A 24311-nucleotide genomic window follows, 5' to 3' on the forward strand; every position below is an offset into this window, starting at 1 on the left:
CTCTATCCTTTTTATTTATTTTAATTTTGAATTAGGTTAGGATAGAAAAATCTAGGTTTAAGGGTAATTCCAATATTAAAACTTTAAATGAGAAGATTAATTAATTAATTAATTAATTTTGCTCGTGGTTGATCTAGGATAAGTGCGTTTTGTACCGACGTTAAAATAATTTGACATCTTAAATGTACAAGTGGATTGACCAATACTGTACGGATCCCTATTTATGATCACTGCTATATTTATAGATTTTTTACATATACACGTACCATATATTATGATTAATATAAATAATTTGTAAGGATCCCATTTACACCACATCCTAATTTGGAGATCACCATACGTATGGCGGCTCTAATGTAGGACCAAATAGGGATCTCAAGCCTCGAGCCAAGGCTTAAAGTTGGTGCAATCATCTAGATGATTAGTAAAAATGATGTTTGATGGACCAAACTGTACAAAAGCAGTATAAAAGAAGTTGACCAAATCAGTCCAAAAATGCCTCAAAGCATAAAGAATCGTGTTATGGGCCAATTAAAGGGAGACGACTAAAACAAATTATTATAGGATAGGCTAAATGAAGGCTAATAACGAGTTGAGGCTGATTGAACACGACCATCAATTTGGCAGATGGTGCAGGACCAGGTTGTTCAATGAACATGAGTAGTAGGAAGACAACCAGCATCAGTTACTAGAACTACTAAAAGTAAAGGGCAGACGTAGATTGATATTGGGAGTAGGTAATTACATGTAATTATCTTTTAGCATAAATAAGTGACTTGTACTATCAGGGGAGGATCCCTTTCGATACATCAATGAATGTAATTTACCTTTAATTTTATTTGTCTTTATTTATTTTATACCAGTAGGACTCTACAAGTAATAGTAACAATAGACTACTTTAATCATAAACTCTATTTATCTTCTTTCAACAGGCGGTATGACGATAGCAGAAGTCTTTAAAAGTCAAGGCACTTACACCAATGCTATTCTAATTATCTAGATTCCTTTGATTATACTCTTTTTAGGCTAATTCGATGTTAATAGCATGCTCATGCATGTACCCCTAGCCATGAGACTTATTACAAGCTTCCTGGAATGCCCATTTCTCTTTCATGTTGAAAGGGAAAGCTAACATATCCCTATAAACGATCACTTGTGCACACACACACACATATATTAATTATTTATGTATTTATGTATTATGTGTCAATGATTTTGGTTTTATATGGAATATGATAGTTGCTTGTAATCATCTGTGTGTGTGCATATATATAATTTTGTTTTAAATGGAATATGACATCTGTTTGCATCGAATTTTCTAGGAATATAGTATTAGATTGAAATTTATTTGGCAAGCATGAAAATGAATATGTATAATTGGATGGTCAAGTGAGAGATATTTGGACTAACCATGTAAAATAGATTATTGTCGCAGGCTGAAGCATGGGTATAATAGATTGCAATCACGGGCCGAAGTATGATACTTTGGGTTGGCATCGCAGGTTTAAGCATGGCATTATGAATTGTTAGTCACGGAGTAAAGCATCACATTGTGGTTTGTCACCACAAGCTAAAATATAGTATTATAGATAACCAATTACTAGCCGAAGCATGGCACTTTGATTTGTCATCACAAAATGAAGCATTATATTATGGATTACCGGTCAGGGGCAAAGCATGAAACTATAATTTGCCGGCACAGACTAAACCATGGTATTATAGATATCCAGTTACGAGTAAAAGCGTGACATTATGGTTTGCCACCACCTCTGAAGCCTGGTGTTATATATTGCCTGTCATGGATAAAAGCATGAAACTTTGATTTATTAATCATAGGCTGAAACATGATCGTAGATAGTTCAAAACCAAAAACATAATTATTACCGAATCTGAATCTTCCTATTTAGAAAATGACAGGTAAATTATTATTTGATATATTATTGTTGAATAGAATTATTATTTTAAAGATATATAATATGTTATTTTTGAGTAGAATGGTTATTTGATAAAATATACTATGTACATGTATATACCAGTTTATTTGAGTAGTGCTAGATATGGAATTTCATGATATTTACATTTTTTTTCTGATATTGATTATTTACTTTTATACATATTCTCAGGAATGTTACCTTAGAAAGTATAGCCACGCCCAGCTCAAATACTAGGTTTGCCACAAGCAACTTCACAATTTAAAAGATGCAGTACAGCGGTGGATTATAGTTACAAGAAAGATTACCTAAAAACAATAGTCAATGGGGTTTGCAGATGGGTCAGACCCAAAGAAGTGCTAGGACAGGTTTGCAAGCTTTGTTACCATCTTCGAATTTTATCAAACCTCACAGCAGAAGAAAAATTTGAAGAATTATAGCCACAAGAATCAAAATTAATTGCATCATTAAAAGAGAAGGATTCCAGTCGGTCAATTACAAATTCTCATAAATGGCCTTATCTTGACCGAGATGGACGAAACAAAGGAAAGAGGCTTCATCGCCTCTTCCAACTACCCTCAGAACTATTCACATGTACACTGCACAATGATCAACCATATCCTCAAACAACATAGCCCTGTCAATCTGATGACAAGTTGCCACACTCTGACTGATTTCTGCGCTCATGAACTTCAACTCTTTGGCAGGCTGCAATTGTTGTCGCTGCTTTCTTCCTGATTCGCCGTCTTAGCACTGCCACCTTCATCAACAACCCCTTTCCCCAAGGGATACAACCCCACTGAGGAGGATACGCTGCTTCCAACAGTATCAATAGCTAGAGTCCTGTTACAAAGAAATGGACCACAACCAGCAGCTACTGCACCGTGTTTTTTTACCTTCGAAATACAAATCATATAAATCAGTGATGACTTGAAAACTACGGAGAAACCACTACCAATCCCAACTAAAATAATTATGTACATCAATAAGAAGGGTAAAGGACTTCCATATAAACTCACATCGGTGCAAGGAAAATTCTCATTCACACTGCTAAAGACTGCAGGCAGGACTGCAGGCAGTACGTTCATTAATTGAGGGGTCGTTGGTGTTGGTGCTGAGGCCATAAGCATTCGAAGTGTTTCCCTGGCGCTCTTCTCCGCCAGTGATTCACTGTCGCGTATGAGAGGATTTACAAGACTCGGACACAAAGGTGGAATGGCTGATGATATAGCAGGTCCAGCACTAACAAGGTAACCCTGTCCAGAGGAGCAAACATCAATTACTGGAATGTGCACAATGGGATCAGAGATGAATGGTGTAAAAGTAGGAATTTGTTGTGAATTTGGCAAGGTAACCAGTGAGGGCACAGGAAGTGGGAGGCCAACAAGCGGATCAGGGAAAAGAGCTGGGAAGTTCAACGAGGTAAGCTCAGCAGCATCCACAGACATTTTTGTTTGAACTGAAATTGGCAGTCCTGCAGCCGGCAACAATGAAGACAGAGGTGGCAGAGGTAAAGATTCAGTAGATACAGATGGCAGACACGGTGGGGTTACAGTATACTCTAGCGAAGAGGGGGAGGGGGGGCACCAGCAATAATAAGGTGTGAACAGAGAGCTTGGAATAGGAACCTGAGATGGAGGAAGATATATTGATAAAGGATTAAATGACGAGTGAGAGGAGGCTAAACAAGGCATATCAGGCGAGGAACGAGGCAAAGAGCCACAGCATCCACTGACACTGGAATTGTCATCTTCACATTGTTTGGTGGGTAGGGCATTGGCTGCACATGTGGGAATTGAAGGAACTTGTTGGATGTTGATGGCCGATAAGCTGAGATGGCTCTCCCCATGCTGCTTGAGTTTCTCTCCGGCCCCGCTCCTTATATAAGACAAGGTTCTCAGAATCCCATCCTTGAAAGTGCTTGATCTTGGACTAAGACTGCCTTGGTGAAAAGGATGCACCCTTGCCGTATGGGCTGCTCTCGGACGGAATTGGGAAGACTTGGAAACCATAGATGAGAACTGGGAATCAGACTCAAGTGGACTGGAAGTACTCAGCAAATTGTTTGATGAAGCAGTTGAATTAGCTTCTGCAATGGTTGACGATGCAAGAAGATATGCCCGAAGATGAGTTGCAAAAGAATTAATGCGAGACTCAGATATTCCAGTTAAATGGGATAAAGTGGGTTTCCTTCTTAGAAAGTCTTTCATCTGCAGCATAGATAAGACAAGACATGAGAATATCCCAGAAGACAACATTACAGAAATATCATCCTATCATACACTCCACAGATACAAACCAAGAAACAACCAACGGACTGACAATATTACAAGCAATGCTTAATGACTTCTTTCTGAGACAAGGGAAAGTTACATAAAACTACCAATCAGAAAAGAAGCAAAGTTCTTTCTACTCTACCAGAATGTTCAAAATGCTACATTATATCATTGTTTTGACATGTGCAAAGATTTTCAGGATCCAGATCATGGAACAAACCTTTGCAAGCAACTCCTTTCCATAGATCTCTGACTTCTCTGAGCACCAATAGTACAAGACTAGAGATCCTGGAAGCTTTACCAGGAAGCACCGACTAGAACTATCAGCAGATATTTCCTCAATTATCACATCTGAGCTGTCAGAGTCAATGCTCACTACAGCCAGCCTCTCAGTACAACCATCATCCCCAGTGAATGAGAAGTGCATTTTAGACGAAGGCAGGAGAGTAAGATTCAAACGTCCCCTGTGTGAAAAAGAAACAAATTAGAGCTTAGAAGCTTTCAACAACAAAATATAGAGTTCAATGGGTTGCTAAATTGCTAGCGTAAAACAAATATTGTATTTGGACAGTAAAAATTCTCAAAACCTCAACCACTTGCAAGAATAAAAATATGTAGGATGAAATAAAACATACAATTCAATGCATAAGACAAACTGAACACAAATATTTCTCTTAAATGTACATGGAAAAGAAAAAAAAGAAAATTCTCAATCAACCGTGCAAACATGTTCCTTGATGCACCCAGAATTATGACTCCCACTTATAAGGCAGTATTGTAACATGATGCTACTATTATCTCAAAAAAAGCAGGTTCAACGGAATGAATAACATAAATGCTGTAAAGAAAAAAAATCCAGCGTATTGCCTGAAAGAGGTTCTGAAGCTTTAGGACAACATTATATACAATCTCTTGCATTAGTTCTTCATTGAAATGCAACACCAACTATTAACATTGCATCATCACAGAAAGAACATTATCTAGATTGTGCTTAAATCAGCAGTTCATGCCATGATCATTATCTTTCTGAAATCATCAATCACTATGCATAATCCAGCTTGTAAATGCTGAACCAAGTTAGCCCATAGGATGGTAAAAAATCAATTAGAAAATTAGATACAAGAAATCAAATGTTTGTTCAAACTCAATTTCAGATTTCATAAAAATATGGGGAAAACCTGTGCAAGGAATGACCGTCCTCAATAAGCATAACAGAATCAACACTAATATGGTAACTACAGCAAAAATAGTAACTATTACAGATGCCTAGTAGGAAAGTTCACCCAGGAACAGCACAACAATATGTAACTCCCAATTAAGTCAAATGTAAGATCTTGGACACTGTAAAAAGATTCAAGTATAAAAAGGGTACACATTATATAGACAGATCCAATCATGAGAACTTTTTCTTGTCAAAAAAAAAAGAAAACAAAAAAAAAAATCAAATCCAAAACAAGAAAAGAAAAAAAAAGTAGAATAAGCACTCTGAGTTCGAAAAAACAAGAGGGAAGAGGAGGGGGGGGGGGGAGGGTCATTGAATAAAAAAGACCTGAAAAACACAAATAACATTAGAAACATAGAATAACCAAAATTATGAAAACCCATATCTGCAAAACTTGCAGAGTAATACCTCGAACTTGGCAAAAATTGATGCCCACTTTTCTCAGGAGTTAAGCAACCAATACTCAATTTGCCAAATTAAAATTCACCAATCAAATAACAAAGTAATATTAGATTACAAGATGAAAACTACAGACTAGATTGAACTTCATTAATCAGTCTGACCTCCAGAAGAAAAAGTTCATAAGAAGACATGTAAGAAAGACATGGTAGTGAATGCATCACACATTTACAAACTACCAAACAATGGAAAACATGGGACTTAGACCAAATGACTTCTAATAAGACATGTGAACCGACAACGAATAGAATGCCAATCAAGTTACAAATTAATTGTATATAGCAATGTAAAGATTGATGACGTGAGATTAATGCTATAATCCAAGTGAAACCGCTAAATAATGGTTCTTCCCACATGAATTATCAGATTAAAACAGCTTATTCAAATTATGTAAATAAAAAACATATAATGGAAAGACAATAGAAGCCCATCCAAGAAATGTCATATATTTCTCAGGTAACAAATAAGCTAGATAGTCCTCTATATAGAAGTAATGGATTAATTAATTTGAATATATGAATCCAAGAGTAGGATTTTTTCAAAGAAAATAATACACCAAATTCAGGTTTAAAATTGCATGAGAATAAAACCAACAAAAATTTGCATGCATGCATGAATGCATGCATCTGATAGTCAAAAAATTCTTTATATATACCATTGACAGTTATTTCATTTATGTTTGATAATGCAGAACGTAAACTAATCTGGATCATCTAAAAATATAACCATTTTCCTTTTCTATAAAATACACCACTGTTTACCCATTAAATATCTGCACGGAAAAAAGGCTTTTGCTTCTGGACAGCTCATAGGCATGATTGCAACATATAGAAGCCAGAATTTAAAGAGCTTAGACTAACCCGCTATAAGTGAGAAATTTTATTAATTGTACCTACATCCTTCAGCAAAAAAATGAACAAATTGAAAACAGACTAAGTTCACTAATCATTTGCCACAGGTATCTGCTTTAAAAACAACAGAACCACCAAGGATAAAAGGTGAAACTGATAGTTTGTTAGAATGAGTCCAACCACGAGAATCTGGCAATTGTTTAGAACAGAAAGCATTCTGCAACAATTAACTCATCACAGAGAAATAACGCTTAAGCACATTTGGAAGTTAATTCACACAAATACATAAGAATATGAACCATGTAAAAGATAAAAGGAAAAAAAAATCGATACTATAAAGGATACACCAATGCAATTGAAACAGCATATTTCATAAAAACAAAATGGCATACGTTTCTGAGCCTGTCTGAAAGTTAAGCAGGTAAAGCTTCTAAATAATTATTATATTTATAAGATATTAGCAAGGCTTGTCCCATCTAAACCATGAGGAGATGGGATAGGAATCATCATGCAAAGCAATATACCACAGAGCTATGAAAGAAACTACCTTCTTTTCCTCATAAATCAGAGATCTTAACAGAACATCACACACGCCCACTTTACCTACAAATCAAAAGATATATTTATTTGGAAGGATGAAAAGTGATGTCACTTATAAGCTGAAATATAGAATCCTGCAACCATTTGTAAACGACGACAAATACAGGATACATTTTCCAGCCATTTACAGTAATTTTGAACTAAAATTTGGTGAAAAAAGGTTCAACCAAATATTGCATCTTTATCAATAAGCTAGCTACAAGTAAATCCCATAAGTCTAATTAACTAACAGTCACACAAACAATAATTGCAGAGATCCATTGCTCGTAAAGGAATTATAATATTAAAGAAACTTCTCGAATGTCCTATCACACCAACTATTAATTTTCTAGGTAAGAATGAAAATGACACATCCAAATATAGAATCATGAACCTATCGCCGGCCAATATCATAGTACTGATTTCCGTCAATGTGGCATGGTGGCAAAGACCAGTTCCATCTTAAGTTTATGGTCATGTCCATCTAAAAAGTCCTACTTAATACAGTTCCAAAGGAAAACCTGGATAATGAAAATCTCATTCTAAAGAATATCGTCTCTATGCATCAAAGAAACATCATTTGACCATCTTATGGTTAATAAATTTATTCAAAATATAAGAGAAAGCAGGGTGAGGGGAGACAGAGGGAGGGGGAGAGGGGGACATAGAGAGAGAGAGAGAGAGAGAGCCCTTATATATGTGTGTGTGTGTGTATGCATACATATACATATGTGTATATATATACGTATGCATACATATATATACATATGTATGTATGTATGCACATATATATGCATATGTATGTATATGTGTATATATATATGTATAGATATATACATATACATATGTATGTATATATATGTGTGTGTGTGTGTATGTGTGTGTATGTGTATGTACATACACACATACACACACACACACACACACATATTGAAAAAGTTAGAATCAATCTTCACTGTTGCCTTGTGAGGGGGATAAAAGAAAAACAAGAAGAAATGGCTGATACCAGTTGCAAATTTATTGAAATTTTTATTTTGTAATCCCAGCTGTTGTGATAAAAGGTTTGGTCAGTCCCCAACATGTCCTGACGTGAATAAAAAATAAATAAGTTTGGTGGTGGATGTGTCCTAAAGTGAATATAAAAGAGATCCTTGCAACTGGCCAGTGCTTTAGCAGGACCGACTGGTTCCTCCTTTCTCCCTCGCCCTAGTCCTCTCCTCCACCCATTGATCCAATCTTCCTCCAATCCCTTCCCCTCCACCTTTCATGTCCACCCTGTTCATCATCACTGACATGATGTGGCATGGCAAGCATGGGGCATCTCAGCAATCTTTGTGGTTCAATGAAGATCGAGCAGTGCTTCCCCTTCCCAGAGAGTTGTTTGCCCCGCTACGTGTCTACTGCCACATCCTTGCGACCCTTCGACATTGCTGGACTTGATCTTAAAGACAGAGTTTGTCAATGCGGCAACGGCGGCGAAGGACACAATCTGGCGGATCCCCGATTCGATAGGCCAAATCCAATGCATCTCCTGGATGAGTAGGCGATAATGGGGGTCTGGAAACCATCAAGCTGGTGCCGCTGGACTCGATCTCGAGGACAATTTGATAGGATCACCATGAGATTCTACCTCGCCAACAGCAATCAACGTTGAGGGGGATGAAGGACCTTGATGACACCCCTTCACTTCAACAATATTACCACACAAATCATGAACGAAACCGCAGCAACCGGTTGCCGGTGGATAAATTCGATCCAACCAATTGGATCAAACGGCCATAAAAAAATCATAGGAAAAGAATCTGTAGATATTTAGAGTAGTGTAGCACTCCACTAACTGTAATTGGTTCTTACCAAATGTCAACTTCAAACCTATGAATTGTTTATACATGTTATAATTGTAATACTGGTGGATATACAAGGCGAAGCCCAAGTTGTATAAAATTATCATTTATGTCAAGATTTATATCAAGATGGAACAAAGAAAGGCAAAGGATAGAGGGCAACACCCATTTGCTTATTTACTTCTTTCTCCATACAGCTATGTGATGACTATATTCCTCAAAATGGAAAAATGTGATTAGAGTTCGCTAGCAAACAAAATGAGCAGTAGATTGAACTTGGAGTTAATAAGCTATGTATTTAAGCATGTTGAAGAGCCACATTGAATTAGACTAGTCAAAAAGAGTCTATCATAATCTAATGAAAGGAGAAAGCAATGGTACGTCATTTTAAGGATTTTTATAGCATCTGAGACTTCCCCGTAGCATGTCGCATAAGGCTTTGCATAAAGGATTTCAGATGCAATAGCGATAAGATGTTCTCACAAGAAGAATCATCAGTATTTCTTGTGAGTAGATAGATTATGAATATAGATCTATCTCATTGTCCTCTACAGGAAAGAGATGTTTGTTCCCTACAAGAAGAAATGTATCAACATTTTCGCAATAATTCACTAAAGAGATTATTAGTGTAGATAAACCAAAAAAATTTATGTTCAATGCTGCTATTTTTTTTATTGGGGTGAACTATACTTAAAATTTTTAGAAGGATTTAATTTCAAATCTCAACCAATTATTTAAATCCGGTGGAATGGGCCATCCCAGTTTTTTTGTTGAATGGGGCACACCAGATCCCAACAATTGGGATGGTGGATGTCCTGTCCTGTCTTGATCCCCATCCAATCTTGCCCTATCCTAACACTTGGGATAATGCCCCATCCCAACACGAAACTCGCCATCCCACTAGGAGTTGCTCTCAACTAGAAACAATCTTCTAGCCACCGAGCAATACATGGGGTTATCCATACAGCACAAGCAATCATCACTATGTTGAGAAATAGTATAGATGATATTGATTGACCCAAAATGCAACATAGGTGTCTATAATATAAAATATAGGATAGTTTGATGGTAAACAAGAACTCTCTCGTGGTCAGTTTTGCAATGACAATTTCATTTTGAATAGCACCCTAAATTAATGTCTCAAGGTATAGGAGCCAATTTAAGCAAAACTTGAGTTTGGGTACTTCATAAAGCAAAGCTAGGTGAAACCTACTCTAAGTACAAGGTGAAAATTGGCATGGAACAAACTTCATTAGATCTTTTCCTGCTTAGAAGACATCAAGTTAGAATCATATTAGCATTCATGGCATGATTGGTTAGAAAAAGTATTTAGCAAGTAAACTGACAATATCAATGGGTTTTCATTTCTCATCAGGATTAGCTGGTATTGCAATGGTAGAAAGAGTGAAGAAAGAGAATGAACTGATCACAGAAGAGAAGAATCTCAGCTTCTCATCTATCAATTAACTACACTTTGTGAGTTGCCATTAGGTAGCCCTCTTGTGGACCCCTATTGGTGCTTACTTTTCTTGTCTTGCTTGTGTCTAACACTACAGTTGAATCTTGATGACTGTTCTATGGTTAAAAAAAAAATCTCAAGAAAGTATAAAGTTTTAATTTATCTTTCAAAGATGTAATTGTCACTAATAATTTTGCTAGAATGTTACTAGAAAGATATAAATCGTTTCATGCAATTATCAATTCTAAGATGAGCTGTAAGATAGATAGAGAGTACCTCGCATAGGTTCAATCATTTTTAGGCTTGAAACTACGCAATTACCAAAATCTAGATCAAATATTTTTTTTTCCTTCTATTTTTCATGCATTTAAAGGGAGCATTAAATGATGTGCAGCATTATACAATAGAAGAACTGACCTGCATGGGAACATAAAAAACACTGCAAGAAAAGAGAGGATAAATGAAGTGATGCAAATATATAAATATTAAAATAATTTGATGCTCCATGTACAGAATAAATTATCAATATGCTACCATTTGTCTGTAAATTTGTTTGTAAACCTTTTTACAGATACTCATATAAGGCAATCTTTTGCCATCGGTTACTTATTTCTACTTCATGCAAGTAATATAATGTCTTATTCCTATGTACATATTATGCATATCGCCATGTGAAGTTGTGAACTGATTGATGAATAAGAGCTAGATGAACCCAAAAAAAGAAAGAAGCAGAAGCAGAAGAAGGAGGAACATGGACAAGTTTTGCAATAGTAGTAAAAAAAGTTCTTCATGAAACCATAAAACATGAAAATTAGCTTTAAACAATAGGATACAAGATGGATAAACAAGTCACTATAATAGAGTAACAAGTCACGAGATATGAGATGACTGCAATCGAGTAATGTCGATTACCTAGTTGAAGTTGGATATAGAAGGATCCCCTGTTTGTTAACCTTTCCTACACGAATAGAAACCAGTGGAGTGCACAAACACCTGGCTAGCATTCCAACTTCTGACACTTCAAAATGCTGGTCAGTATCAAGAAGTAAGTAATCAAAATACAATAGGACAACCAACAAACCCAAAAAAAAAAATACAGCATAATATATTCTATGATAGAGGCAAAGAATGAACTGCCAGAGTCTCGAGGTGAAAACAAAGGGGCGAAAAAGCGATCTGCAAATATTGCTCATCCGCATGTGGAAGCAAATAACAAGTCTTCTCACATTTTGCATATCTCAGAAAGTAAAGATGATGCTTTAGGTCAAAAATCAAAACGATAACCAACTCAAAAGAATACAATCATGAGCAGGCTTGAAAGATGATTATTCCAGGTGTTTACAATGAACCAGTCTAAACTAGAGTTTACTAATATGCCCATCAAAAACCATCATGACAAAAGTTGTTTTTTCCCACAAAAAAAAAGAAAAAAACAAACTAAGCCATCGCTAAAATACAGGGCATGTTTTAGCCCTTTTTGAATACATAAAAAATAAGCTAGAACGAGTACCTTAGCCTACCTTTTTCCTCCATATCCTATCTATCAGATGATGTTCCCGATATATTAAATACAATCCATTAACTTGTCGGTGTGATCAGATAACGAAAATTACGATTAGAATAAGATATGTAAATAAAAAAGCCAAAGCAAGATTCTTACGCGAAAAATAGTGAACAAAACAATTTACGAAAATATAGGTAGCACGAGAAAAACCAGACCTGGCTTAGCTGTGTAGTGATCCGGTCTTCAGCAGCGCCGGTCGAGACGTTGAGTTTCGGCAGGGGCCTGAGCCTCTCATCGGCACGGCAGGCACCAAGAACCTGGAGATCCAGAGCACGGAGCCACTGCAACACCCCGCTCTCCACATCCCTCCGCTCCAGCAACAGATCCCCATCCGATTCACCTCGGAGAACATCCCTCAACCTCTCGGTGAGACCACCAGGGGTTCTCTTTCTCCTTTGGGATCGGGATTCTTCGATTTCCACGAATTCATCGGAGGAGTCGCCGCCCAGGGGCCGATCCGAACCCTCGGCCCCCTCGGTCTTACCAAAACCCTCCTTCCGTCGTAGAGGAGCCATCGCCGAAAATTAACAAACAAAAGAAAACAAATTCGATCGCGAACCCTAGCCTAGCCTCGACTAGTGCAAGAAAAAGCGCCCAACGAGACTCTTGGAGATCAGCAAACCCCGGAGGCAGAGACAGAAAGCGAGCGAGCGAGCGAGGAGAAAGGCGGAGGGCCTTGGCCTTGGCGGCAGGGTGGGGTGGGGGAGGAGCGAGAGGAAACCCGATCGAGGTCAGGGAAAGAGCCGGGCAGGGGGAGATGGACAATCCAAGTGCGAGCCGTCCATAAAAATAGACGGGGTCCTTCGGATTTGAGGCAAGTTTATAGAATTAGGCTTTTATGCCGGTTCAGATCCGCACCGCGCCGTCGACCCCTGCCCTCGCCTTCGAACGTGAGCTCCGCGATTGGTTCTGGGCCCGGATGAACTTGCATCGCAACAGGAGCAATAGGATAGGGCAGGATGCTAGCTAACACCTGGTAGGTGTGGCTCTACCACTGTGCAAACGACCATGGAGTATATACATATATATATATATATATGTGTGTGTGTGGGGGTCTGTGTGTGTGTGTTTGTGACATCTCTTCTATTCAACATATGTGCAAAACTTCTACACAATATAAGTCATCTCTTCTTTCTTTTCTTTTTTTCTGCTGATCATAAGTTGTAGCTAATATCTCCTTTAACAACAGTGTAGCTTTGGAGATTCAAGCTATGTTTGGGGTAAAAATTCCAAAATTGTGAAGGAAGGTACAAAGAAGCATTAGCATATCTTCTTTAGTAGTTATAGTTTGATGAACTTGAAATCCTTCTAATGTTTTCTTAGTCTGATGACAATTTTGATTTCCCGAAGAACAAACTATGTGGTTCTCGAAATAGTTCACACTGTGCTGTTAATGGGCACACAATGTAATTGTTAGTACATGCCTCATGCACTTGATCATAAACTTTTGCTCAACTTCTAATGGAATCCAAAAACCGCAAAATTTAATAATGTTACTTTATTTTTTTCATGGGCAGGAAAAGTTTTCTGGAGATCCTCGCACGCGCGCGCACAGAGCGAGAGAGAGAGAGAGAGAGAGAGAGGGGCGCAAGCCTCACCTGTTTCATTGCAAATGTTTGTTGGGTTATAAAGTAGATAAAGGAATGTCATTATCAGGAATCTTAACATTTAAATTTCAGTCAATGATGGTGTATTGACCTGCAAAAAAAAAAAAAAGAGGGCGAGAGTACTCTGACAAACACCAAGTTTCAAAGGACTTACGAGAACTTTTGCAAGGAGAAACCAGGTGTAAATTCTTCGACTCTAATAGTTTTATATTTGTTAGCATCACTTATAACATTCCTTGCTATCAAATTTCTCTTTTGACCTTCTACAACCTGGCTGCCATACCAAAGCTTCAACCACTCAGAAATGCTTGTAACATCAAAAGAGCATTAGCCTTATCCCCTAATTTAGGGCCTCGTACTCATACTCCCCAAGCTCTCTGATCCGGGATACAAAGCCTTCCAGCCTAGTTTTGCGGAGTAGCAAACAAATGGGAGTGGGCTCTGAATACCTAGGATCTGAGATGATTGGGTGAGAGGAAATTGATGTTTATCAAGACCTCAATATATCCTGGTTCAATCTTACATCTCTTCCATTTGTTCTATCTATTTCTTATACTCTCTCTCTCTCTCTCTCTCTCTAATTGTTTAAATCGAGTCCTTGAAGACTAGTTGCTGGGTTTTTTTTGGTAATTAGAGAGGGCGAACCCCATTAAATTCTAAACTTAATTGTCTCATGGGCATCGGCTTTAGTCAGGTACAAGAGATCAGGAGGGATCCTCTCCTCATTACAGCAGATCATGGAGAAAGCTCAGAATAATGAGCAGAACAAAGAACAGTTGAAAGGTGAACTGGTACTGTTCTAATGAGTTGCGTGGCTCCTTCTAGCAAACTTTTATAATATCTGTGTTTCTTATGGTTTTCATTCTTATGACGTGATCCTCATTTTGAGTGTTTTTCATCTTGTGATCTGAGTGTGCAGGACTAATGAAGTTATTAGACTTGTACCTTATCATTTAAGGATGACAAATTGGGTGGTCATAAGTGATAACTACAAATCATTACAACTTTGCAGAAAGAAAAAAGTAATTGTTTGGCTTTGTCGAATTAAAATAAGATGGCTGTGGTTAGCAGTCCTAAATTCTTTGCATGGTTATATCTGATAATACAAACATATTAAATGAGTAATTCGTTCACCTTCTTGGACTTGGAAAAGCTGAATGATAAGCAAACTGGCACTTATTGTCATCTTGCTACATCTGTTTGATAGAGATGGATGCTTGAATATGGAAGTTGGCTAACAGATTATAGCAACTGTGCTGGGACTATATTAGCCAATCAAAATGTATCTTTATGATATTGAAGTTTGCTTTTCTATTTTGTAAACCAAAGGACCTTTATCGAGGGAAAGGCGGAGAAGGAGAGGACCGGGAGGACGGCCAGCTCGGACCAGGCTCGAGGGAGAAAGGCAGAGAGACGGCAGCCAGGAAGATCGAGGAGGAGGAGGAGGGGGAGAGGGAGATGGATGGCAGCATTTTCGTCTTCCTTCCCTCTTTTATTATTATTATTATTATTATTATTATTATTATTATTTTAATCCAGGACTCCATGCTTGTTTGGTTTTTTTTTTTTTTTGGAAGAGGAGGGAAGAGTGAAGGACCGAAGGAGGAAGAGTAAAAAATGCAACTACAGACAACGACTTGATTGTGGAAGAAAATGATTATTTGATCAATAATAAAATGGGCTTATTTCCTACATCATTCATATACATTTTGTTTTAAATGCTATAAAGTGCACCAGCTAAATGTTGGATAACTATAAACCAAATATATGATTCTTTACACCTGGAGAACCGAATAAGGTGCCGGATATTGTCCTGGACTCATAATCAATCCCCAGTCTTGCATTCCCGTCAGAGCGATCGCACCCCAGAACCTCAGCTAGTAGGCTAAGCAATCAGCTATAAATTCACCTTGCACATTAGCCGATTTTCACTGCAATGCAACGCACATCTGGATCTCTTCCTCAATTTCATTACATTCCTACATTTATGAGTTTTCTTTACCTTTCTTTATTTTATTTAATGTTGTATAAGAAGATCTATGGAATTAGCATATTCGTTGTGTTCTCGTCAAGGGATGACCGGAAATCACGAATGAGACAACCGGTACTTGGCTGTAGCCTTGCTGAAAGAAATGGAATGGAGCCAGCAGACAGAAATCCTCTTAATGAAATAAACCAGCAAGAAAGAAGCCGTGCAGAAACTGAAGTGTGTTTTTAATCTCAATGTTTCACTATGCTTCTCCATCCTAAGATTTTCTGATTTCTAGGAACTCAATTACAATCAATCACGTAATCATGTAACGCCACAGGAAGCAAATTTATTTTGTTTGCCTCTTTATTGAGGGCTCATCACAGTCATTGATTTTCTTGTAATAGAACTTTGGCTGAAAAATGGCTCCCCTTGGCTGCTATTTGAAAATGCAAAAAGAGAAAAAGTAAGCAAAACTACGAACGTGCCTTTGATCTTGAATTGTTGATCGATCTGAGTTCTCCAGTCACCAGAAAACGAGCTGCCTTCACCAGCTCCTCCTTAACCATAAACAGGACAGCTGCAGCAAAAACGCTCTGCACAACTTTTGTGTTCATTCCTTTATAAAAACCTGACAGGCCTTCATAGCGGATCATCTTTGTGATTGCATCAAATGTACCTGCATGCCCTCCACCCAGCCCCCCAAAAATAAAATAAATAAATAAAAATAAAAAGAAAAATCAGAATGTAATACTCGACACGAACAAAAAAAAATGAGAATCATTTTGTAGTGATGAAACTAAGACAAGTAAGATTCTGAAAAAGTTTAACTGGTTCTTTTGGCATATAGCGGACGCAAGAAAATGTTAATTCATCACTTAATTTAAAAGGTTGTATTCTTGAGATGGTATAAGACCTTTATACTGATGTCTCTTGTCATCATCATGTCCTTGTTTCATCTGAAGCCTTGACTGAAATAAAACAACATATCATAATACTGAAACTGAAACTCCAACAAGGTGGAATGATTCTCAAGCTATAGCAATATACTTGGCATAGGAAACAAAAAGAACTGGGATTAGTCAATCTACAAATCAGCAAAATTAAAGATAGGTCACCTTCACCACTAAGAGGGGATATGTAACAACAGTAGCTCCAAGTTTGGCAACAGCTCCAAGAAGAAAAATCTGGACATGGCTAATTGTATTATCATGACATTCATACGCTTAACAAGCAAACAGGCTCCTTAAATGTAAAGTAACCATAAAGACTTCTATTGCAATGCAATGAATAGCCAATCAAACTCTTCCAACAAGGGATCTTCATAAACCAAAAAAAAAATCAACCCAGCTTTACATTATATCATTGAGAAATATTTAAGCATTTTCAAGTTCTTTTGATGAATTAGTGGCTAACAACATATTCTAACGACAAACTGACGTCTACCTCGAGAGCAGTAAATCCATCAGTGCCTTTCCCATTTGAGGCTCGTTTTATCTTCATCTTCTTCAAGAGGGTCTCATACAGCATGAACTGGATAGAAGGATTGCTGACCTGAAGGATATTCAAAGTTACGATCTAACCCGGTTACCACTTTAAACAAATTCTCTTACCAACCATTATCAGTGTAGGAACTACACCCTTCCAGAAACCCCATAGTCCTGCTTCATCATAGAGTTCTTGAACCTGTTTGAGTTAATTTAATTCAGCCTACACAGCTGATTTAACTAAATGAAAGAGGAAAGCAGGCTAGAACCACACATGATGCAATTGGTGCTAACATTTCAATTTCAAAAACGAAAAAAAAAAAAAAATTGTATCATACAGACTTCGCAAGGGCATTTTAAGCAAATAGTTGTTAAATTCACAAGAGAGAAGTATCTTTTCTATTACAAAGTCCTAGTTACTTTCCAGCTCATTTACCAATCACAAAGGCCATATGCACATTGCACTTATTGAGCATGTCAATTGATGTTACAACGACTCTCCTATCCATAAAAGTCAACAAGAAACTTGATAAAGAGATGAGAGGTTCTTTTTTCCATACAAACAGCAATCTAATATATAAATAACATGGCTATGAAGATATACCACATGGCCAGTTCTGTAAGATGGAGGCTCAATAATTGCAGCCTGAATTGCTTCATCTGGAACACAAGGCAAAGCACGAGTAACATGTTTTTTGTCTGTCTTCTTGTGTGTCTGCAGGGTGCCAAGAGATATTAACAGCAAAAACCAAGCAAAACAGTTTTCCACAAACATTTCTACCAATAACATAATCAGGGAGTACATGACAGTTCTGAAAAGGATTAAGAAAGTATCAAAGATGCGATAAGTAACTGTAATGTTAAGCTGGTCTCTCACCTGCATCCTTGTAACTACTACCCATATAGGGTTTGTCAGTAGCACATTTACACATCTGCACCCAGGAAAATATGAAGCAACTTAGCAAATCACATGTGACATGATTGACTAATAAAGGAAAAAGTCACATTCAATGATGGTGCCAAGCTCAAAAGTGGTCTTTCGGCTCCCCATGGATCTGATCCAAACATGTATGAATTTGCAGCCAACAAATCCACCATTTATGAAGCAAGTATTTGGGTATTTGCAGAATGGTTGAATTACTAACATCCAACTCCAGGCGCAAGACTGATATTATAAATAAGAAATCCATGTGTAGTTAATCACCCGGAAAATGCAGCAACAACAAGTGATTTGAACATGCCAACAGATCCATCTCCAATTCCTTTCTTCCAACGATCACGAGCAGCAGTTTCTGCCCTATTTCTAAATATTTGATAGAAATAGTAATATACACCCTGTGCCAAAATAATGATGGTTCAATAAGAAAGCCTTGAATAGAAACCTGTATATTAGCATTGTGCAGTTTCAGGTAACAAACCAGTGCAAAAACAAGCACTTCATAAGGATGTATTACATGCAAAGAGTAGGGAAGAGAGCATAACCATGCATAACGGCTGATCGAAAGTCTTGATTTAAAGAATGATGAATGAATATCAGTCGATAAGTTAAAATGACATATAAATAGCCCATTCATAAATTTATCAATATTTTGCTGCACTAAATATTGTAATCAGATCAAGTCTAAAACCACAAAGGAATGAGACAAATTTAGTCAAGACAGTCAGGTCATGTGATAAACCATTTAATCAGAGCAAGATTGCTATGAAGTACTCTTTTCAGGTTTCCTCTCGATTTATTGAGGCTTACTTGTATATCTTTATTAATCAAAGCTCTGGATCAACTAGTCTAGTATTTTAGCCAAAAAGAAAAAAAAAAGCTGTCATTCAAGGGCATGAAATAATCTTTAGGTTTACTCCATAATAAGAGTGCCCCAAAGACTTCGCTCTAAAAGTGCTGAAATTAGATGCTCCAGCGGATGTAATGTCGTCACTGGAGCTTCCCAAAAGTGTACACTGTGGTGAAAATAAGAGGCATGAGCTTTCCGATACCATACATCTGGCTCTTCCCATGGAAACTCAGTACCAACAATCACTAAAACTGAGTGGTGTAGAAAGAGAATGCAATTTCCAGTGGCCTGAATAATGATAATTTATGCATATTCAATATGTATCAGGTCTTAAGTTTGGGATAACTCAGTTCTGCTGTTAAAGTTCTGCCACCTTGAGTTTTGTAAATATGATAAGTATCAACCAGTAACTTCAACAGCCTCCAGCTTGGTTTGATTTCCCATCAAACAGCTGTTGTAGAATGTGAATTTACCTTCAACCTACATCTTCTGCAATATCACCCTTTCTCAAAGTTCCTGCTCAATTAATTGACTGTAAAATAGTAAAGGCATCCACTTGGTCATTATGTATGTTACATTCATTGTCAATACAGGCATTTGAATGTCCTGTCATACAGAACCTGAAACTTGTAACAAATATCAATGCACTTCATTCTTTCATAAACTACTAAAATCACTGAATAATAATGGCACCATGTCATGGCGCAATATACCACTATCTTGAAAGATTCTGCATTCTCAACTAATCTTCTCCACCATATAGGTTGCTTTGCAGCTTCTACATTGCTATGTAGTCATTTGTTAATTGAAAGCTTGTTTATGAAGCAGAGATCCACATCGACCAGACCTACTGCAACAGGAAACATATTACTTATACAAGACTATCTAACTTCCTGCTAAACCAGAAATTTATGTTAACTTACAACAGTATCTCTTCTTAACTAGTTTCTCCTCTTATATCAACTCTAGTTTGTTCAACTTGTACCAGAAAAGCATACATCTCAAGCCAAGTTTGCTCAGAAAGACATGCTATGATTTCCTAATCTTTGGACATGGCTATGCATCAGAATAACTTGAGATAGGAAGAGATAAAAGTCCATCATTCTTCATATATCTGATTTTGTGAGAGTCTAGCTTCCCTAATTCAAAAAATCTTTTCTCATTTTCTGAGGGCAGCACTCATCAAAACCTCTTTTAACTCCAACCACAGTCTCATTCCTTCACCATCCTTTTGTTGGCTTTTCTACATTATGGACTCAACTTAATAGGACAAAGCAAGCAGAGCACTTATTGTCTGAAAGTAGAATGAACTTAACAAGGTAACCACTGAGAAAAGAATATATATATATATATATATATATATATATATATATATATATATATATATATATATATATATAACTGAAAAGAATCTATCCTCTTTTCTTTTCTCTATCTTGATTTCTAGCAGAACAATTATAAAAATGATTTTCTATTAAAACAAAACCTCACTGTTTGAAAGTTGTATCTCATAATCAATGCGTAATAAGTTTTAGAATCCTACCTTTTTTTTTTTTGGTGCATCAGCTGCTCATACTGCTCTAACATGAGCACAGCCAGCTACATCAGAAGCAAAAAGACGAATCCTACCCTGTTAACTAGTAACAAAAGGTAGCCCATGTGCCAGAACAACAATTGTGCGATGCCATTCTTAGCTTGTAAAAGGTTAATTACCGAACATGATTTCACTCAATTAACACCTAATGGGCGCACAGTTGTGGTAGAGAAATTCAAGATTACATGATCAAGATCACACTTCGCAAGCAACACTGGCAACAAGCCGAACCCTGTGCCTGCCCAACATCTAAAAATGCATATTATTTCCTTCTAAGCCATATGCCAAAGGGGATCAACTTGGTTCCGCAGTTACCAAGATAGCACATAAATAATCACAGCAGTGACAACGTGTATCATTGAAGAAGGTAGGTGAGGTGTAAAGATTGACAGAAACGGACCCCACTCCCTGCCGTTCGGGCAGGGTGGAGTGGGAGGAGATTAATATTTGACCTTTTTTTTTGGTCAAAATAAGAACCATGGCAGAAAGGAAGAGTCAGACTCTAAAAACTAACTATGCGCAACAAATCCACACCACGTGAGTCGCTCACTCGCAGCGACGGGGGAGGACACACGGCACGAGAGAGAGAGAGAGAGAGAGAGAGAGAGGACTCCTCAACAAAAGGGGGCGCATGTTAGCCTAGGCAGGGGAAGCTAGTCACCTGGGAGGCCGCCGTACCGACCAGCGACGGCGCGAGGCCGCCGTAGAGACGCCCCCATCCCTCGTGCTTCACCACCTAAATTAACCACGAGTCCCCAAAATTTAGAACAAAAATATCAGTAATCATGGGAAATGGAGAAGGCAAGGGGAGGGAGATGGTAGATACCTGGTACATCTGGCGTACGGTTCCATCCCGGGCGCTGGACTCGGATGGATCGCGTTCGGTCTGCTGGCGAGTGTTGACCTGAGATTCCAAATTATCGCGTTTAAGTCTCTACCTACTGATCCAAGAACTTAGCCTAGTTGTTTCTTTTTCCCTTTTTTTTTTTTTTGTGAATCGATGGGGAAAGAAGAATCTAACAGATCGAGATGAGAAGAGAAGAGGGAAATCGAGAGAGACACAGAGAGAGAAAGAGAGAGGGGTACGGTTTGCAAAGGGTAAGTGAGAAGCTGGGCGATGATCCCTCCGCCGGCGCCGGCCAACCCACTGATCAGAGCATCCGACATCCCTCGCGGTTCTTACACGCGAGGAACAGCGACAAAAAGGAAGGAGAGAGAGAGAGAGAGAGAGAGAGAGAGAGAGAGAGAGAGATCGGATCACATTCACAGCAAAGGTAATAAGAGGAGAGGAGAGGGAAAGAACCGATCTTTGATACTTTTGATGAAGAATAGGTTTATATCCTCATGAGAGCAAGAGGGGGGAGTTGGAAGTTGGCAAGATGGAGACGAAAAGGCGAGTCGATTGCTAGGTCAACAAACCCGTACGAGTTGGAAGGTGGCAAGATGGAGACGGTAAAGGTGAGTCTTGATTGCTAGTTCAACAAACCCATAACGGGCCGGGCCGGCCCGGTCCGTCTAATTTGGCACGGCTCGTTTTATATAGTTTTCACGCCACAGCGTATTTTGCTCAAAAAAAAGTTTCGTAATTCCAGCGAAAAGCAAATAATTGATTATCAATAAAGGATCGGCCGTCTACGATGTATATTAAAAAAATCCATATAGAATTGCCTCTCTTTATCTCTTCGTTGGTTGAACAGAGGGATTTGTCTAGATGCTTTGCTCTCTCCTGCAAGGTTTTTACCCTAGAAGAGAGCCCAAGGCAAAGAGCCGGTTTTAACCATACAAAAGAAGATTAAGCTTAAACAAGTTGTAGTGGGTTGAGATTGTGTAAAAATATTAGCCCCTTTTCTATTCTTCTTTATTGACCTCCACCTCCCCTTCGTCCAGCAGGTTATTCTAGAAAGAGGCTTTGCAAGCAGTTTGACTTGGTTTATTACATTAGCTTCTGAACTACTATTTCAGCTCTTGATCTATTATATCAGTTTCTAGATACGTTTGTGATTTTTGTTAGCATGGTCTTGTTAGAGTAATTTTAAGGATCGCATAATAACTTATATCAGTCAATAATATTTTTCTTTATTACCATGATCCTATGCCTTCCTATATTATTTTTTTTATATGGAATCTGTACACGAGTATGTATAACCCTTGAGATGTATCAAAAATGATGGAACAGAAAAATAAAATTATTTTTCTCTCTCTGTTTCAATTGTTTCTCCTTCTTCAGCAAATTTTTTTATAGAGATGCTTCTTAGACCATTCATTGGTCAAGAAGCCAAAGACACTTCATGGTCATGGCTAACGGTAAAGCTATAGCATCTGATGGTTTGAATCGTTTGATGTTGAATTTTATAAGAAATACCGAGATAACGTTGGCACCGATCTTTGGAATGCAGTTTTCTATTTTCATGCTACGAATGTGCTTCCTAAGGCATGGATTCCTGCGAAACAACACCTACAAAAAATGCAAGACTGCATGCTTATTTCCTTCGGTAGTGTTTGTTATAGACTGCGAGCTAAGCTATTAGTTTATCACCTTGAGCCGTTTCTCCCTATGTTGTTGGGAAAAGATCAGGATGCTTTTATTGCTGGGAGGGATATTAGTGAGCAAATTTTCCTTGTCCGGGAGATTTTGCATTCTATGTGGTTATCAAATGATTGAACAACCGGAATCAATTTACTTACGATACTTAGTTGACATTCAAAAAAAGTATCTAATGAATTATGAGTTCAATAGATCCTGTTTAGCAGAAAGACAGATATTCCTTGCTCATTGTCAGACAATCACTTATTCACAAACCTCGTGTGGGGCTAATAGTTTTCATTTCCCATCTCATGGAAAACCCTTTTTGCTCCGCTTAGCCCTATCCCCTTCTAGGGGTATTTTAGTAATATGTTCTATAAAAACTGGATGATCCTATTTAGTCAAATACCTAACGACAAACTCCAATGTTCCTTTCATTGACACAGGAGGCTTTGATGCTTCTTAAAATTGTCATAGAGGATATCTTCTTTGCTTTCTCATGGATTTGTTTGGTTACAACTAATATTTACAGTTATGATATGACACACTCTCGACTTTCTCTAACTCATCCTCTCTGAAACTACCAATTCTTTTAATAAAGTCTTGAGTGGCTTTTGCCTCCCTTAGTATCGGAAAAAAAAAAAGATTGTCATAGATGAGGCCTATGGTAGGCTCAGTTGACGGTCTCTTATCCAAGTTCTTACTGGCAAGAATTTTTCCTCTACCAGGTTTAATTGGAATTGGGCTTGTATCTGACAAGTTTTTTTTTCTTTTATTACTGATGGATGTGTCTAATTTTGTTTCTGCATATAGAGGTATTTGAAAGATGGTCCCTTTTTTTTTTTTTGCTAAATGGATGATTCATACAATTTCAGTACAAATACATCCAAAAAAGTCGAAGAACAACAAGTCTCGGAGGGCTCTAGGTAACCCTCTCTTTCCAACCCACAGAGCCTTTCTGGAGTGATCAACCACATGCGAGGCTATCCAATCTGCGGCCCCGTTGGTCTCTTTATAAATATGCTTGGCCTGAAAAGCCACGCCCCCACTAATTATGGTCTGAATATCTCGAAGCAAGAGATGGTATCCATCCACACCATCGGTGCCCAAAGATGGTCCTCTTTCAAGGTATCTGTTTTATACTCTGTTCTCATATAT

At 37.8% G+C, this 24311-nt stretch overlaps 2 protein-coding genes across 3 annotated transcripts; both read right to left on the minus strand.

Moving 5' to 3' along the window:
* Positions 1 to 2365: 2365 nt before the first annotated feature.
* LOC103723670 lies at positions 2366 to 12955 on the minus strand. The gene is made up of 5 exons (XM_039124136.1): positions 12341 to 12955; positions 11534 to 11649; positions 4428 to 4671; positions 2951 to 4141; positions 2366 to 2827 (listed from the first exon to the last, which is right to left on the minus strand). The coding sequence occupies exons 1-5, from the start codon at positions 12698 to 12700 to the stop codon at positions 2624 to 2626; spliced, it is 2115 nt and encodes a 704-aa protein (XP_038980064.1). The 5' UTR covers positions 12701 to 12955; the 3' UTR covers positions 2366 to 2623.
* A 3009-nt stretch (positions 12956 to 15964) lies between these two features.
* LOC103723679 (peroxisomal nicotinamide adenine dinucleotide carrier) lies at positions 15965 to 22035 on the minus strand. Of its 2 annotated transcripts, XM_039124137.1 has the most exons (11): positions 21716 to 22031; positions 21456 to 21533; positions 21291 to 21365; positions 18453 to 18583; positions 18126 to 18180; positions 17853 to 17963; positions 17379 to 17447; positions 17208 to 17315; positions 16880 to 16948; positions 16678 to 16732; positions 15965 to 16440 (listed from the first exon to the last, which is right to left on the minus strand). In XM_039124137.1, the coding sequence occupies exons 1-11, from the start codon at positions 21794 to 21796 to the stop codon at positions 16238 to 16240; spliced, it is 1035 nt and encodes a 344-aa protein (XP_038980065.1). In that variant the 5' UTR covers positions 21797 to 22031; the 3' UTR covers positions 15965 to 16237. The 2 variants fall into 2 exon arrangements, with proteins under 2 accessions (XP_038980065.1, XP_038980066.1); XM_039124138.1 differs by lacking the exon at positions 16880 to 16948 and having other exon boundaries at positions 21716 to 22035.
* Positions 22036 to 24311: the final 2276 nt, after the last annotated feature.

This window comes from Phoenix dactylifera, chromosome 3, assembly GCF_009389715.1.
Source record: "Phoenix dactylifera cultivar Barhee BC4 chromosome 3, palm_55x_up_171113_PBpolish2nd_filt_p, whole genome shotgun sequence".
NCBI classification, from domain to species: domain Eukaryota; kingdom Viridiplantae; phylum Streptophyta; class Magnoliopsida; order Arecales; family Arecaceae; genus Phoenix; species Phoenix dactylifera.

What these genes read in the sequence shown, in the direction of transcription:
- LOC103723679 (XM_039124137.1), bottom strand. Translation starts at nt 21,796, where the DNA reads ATGTCGGATGCTCTGATCAGTGGGTTGGCCGGCGCCGGCGGAGGGATC. An exon ending in CCGTACGCCAGATGTACCAG is followed by an intron (nt 21,366 to 21,455) that starts GTATCTACCATC and finishes TGGTTAATTTAG; the next exon opens with GTGGTGAAGCACGAGGGATG. An exon ending in CAAGAGACATCAGTATAAAG is followed by an intron (nt 16,441 to 16,677) that starts GTCTTATACCAT and finishes GAGGGCATGCAG; the next exon opens with GTACATTTGATGCAATCACA.
- LOC103723670 (XM_039124136.1), bottom strand. Translation starts at nt 12,700, where the DNA reads ATGGCTCCTCTACGACGGAAGGAGGGTTTTGGTAAGACCGAGGGGGCC. An exon ending in GAAAGGAGTTGCTTGCAAAG is followed by an intron (nt 4,142 to 4,427) that starts GTTTGTTCCATG and finishes TCTATGCTGCAG; the next exon opens with ATGAAAGACTTTCTAAGAAG. An exon ending in AGAATTTTCCTTGCACCGAT is followed by an intron (nt 2,828 to 2,950) that starts GTGAGTTTATAT and finishes TGTATTTCGAAG; the next exon opens with GTAAAAAAACACGGTGCAGT.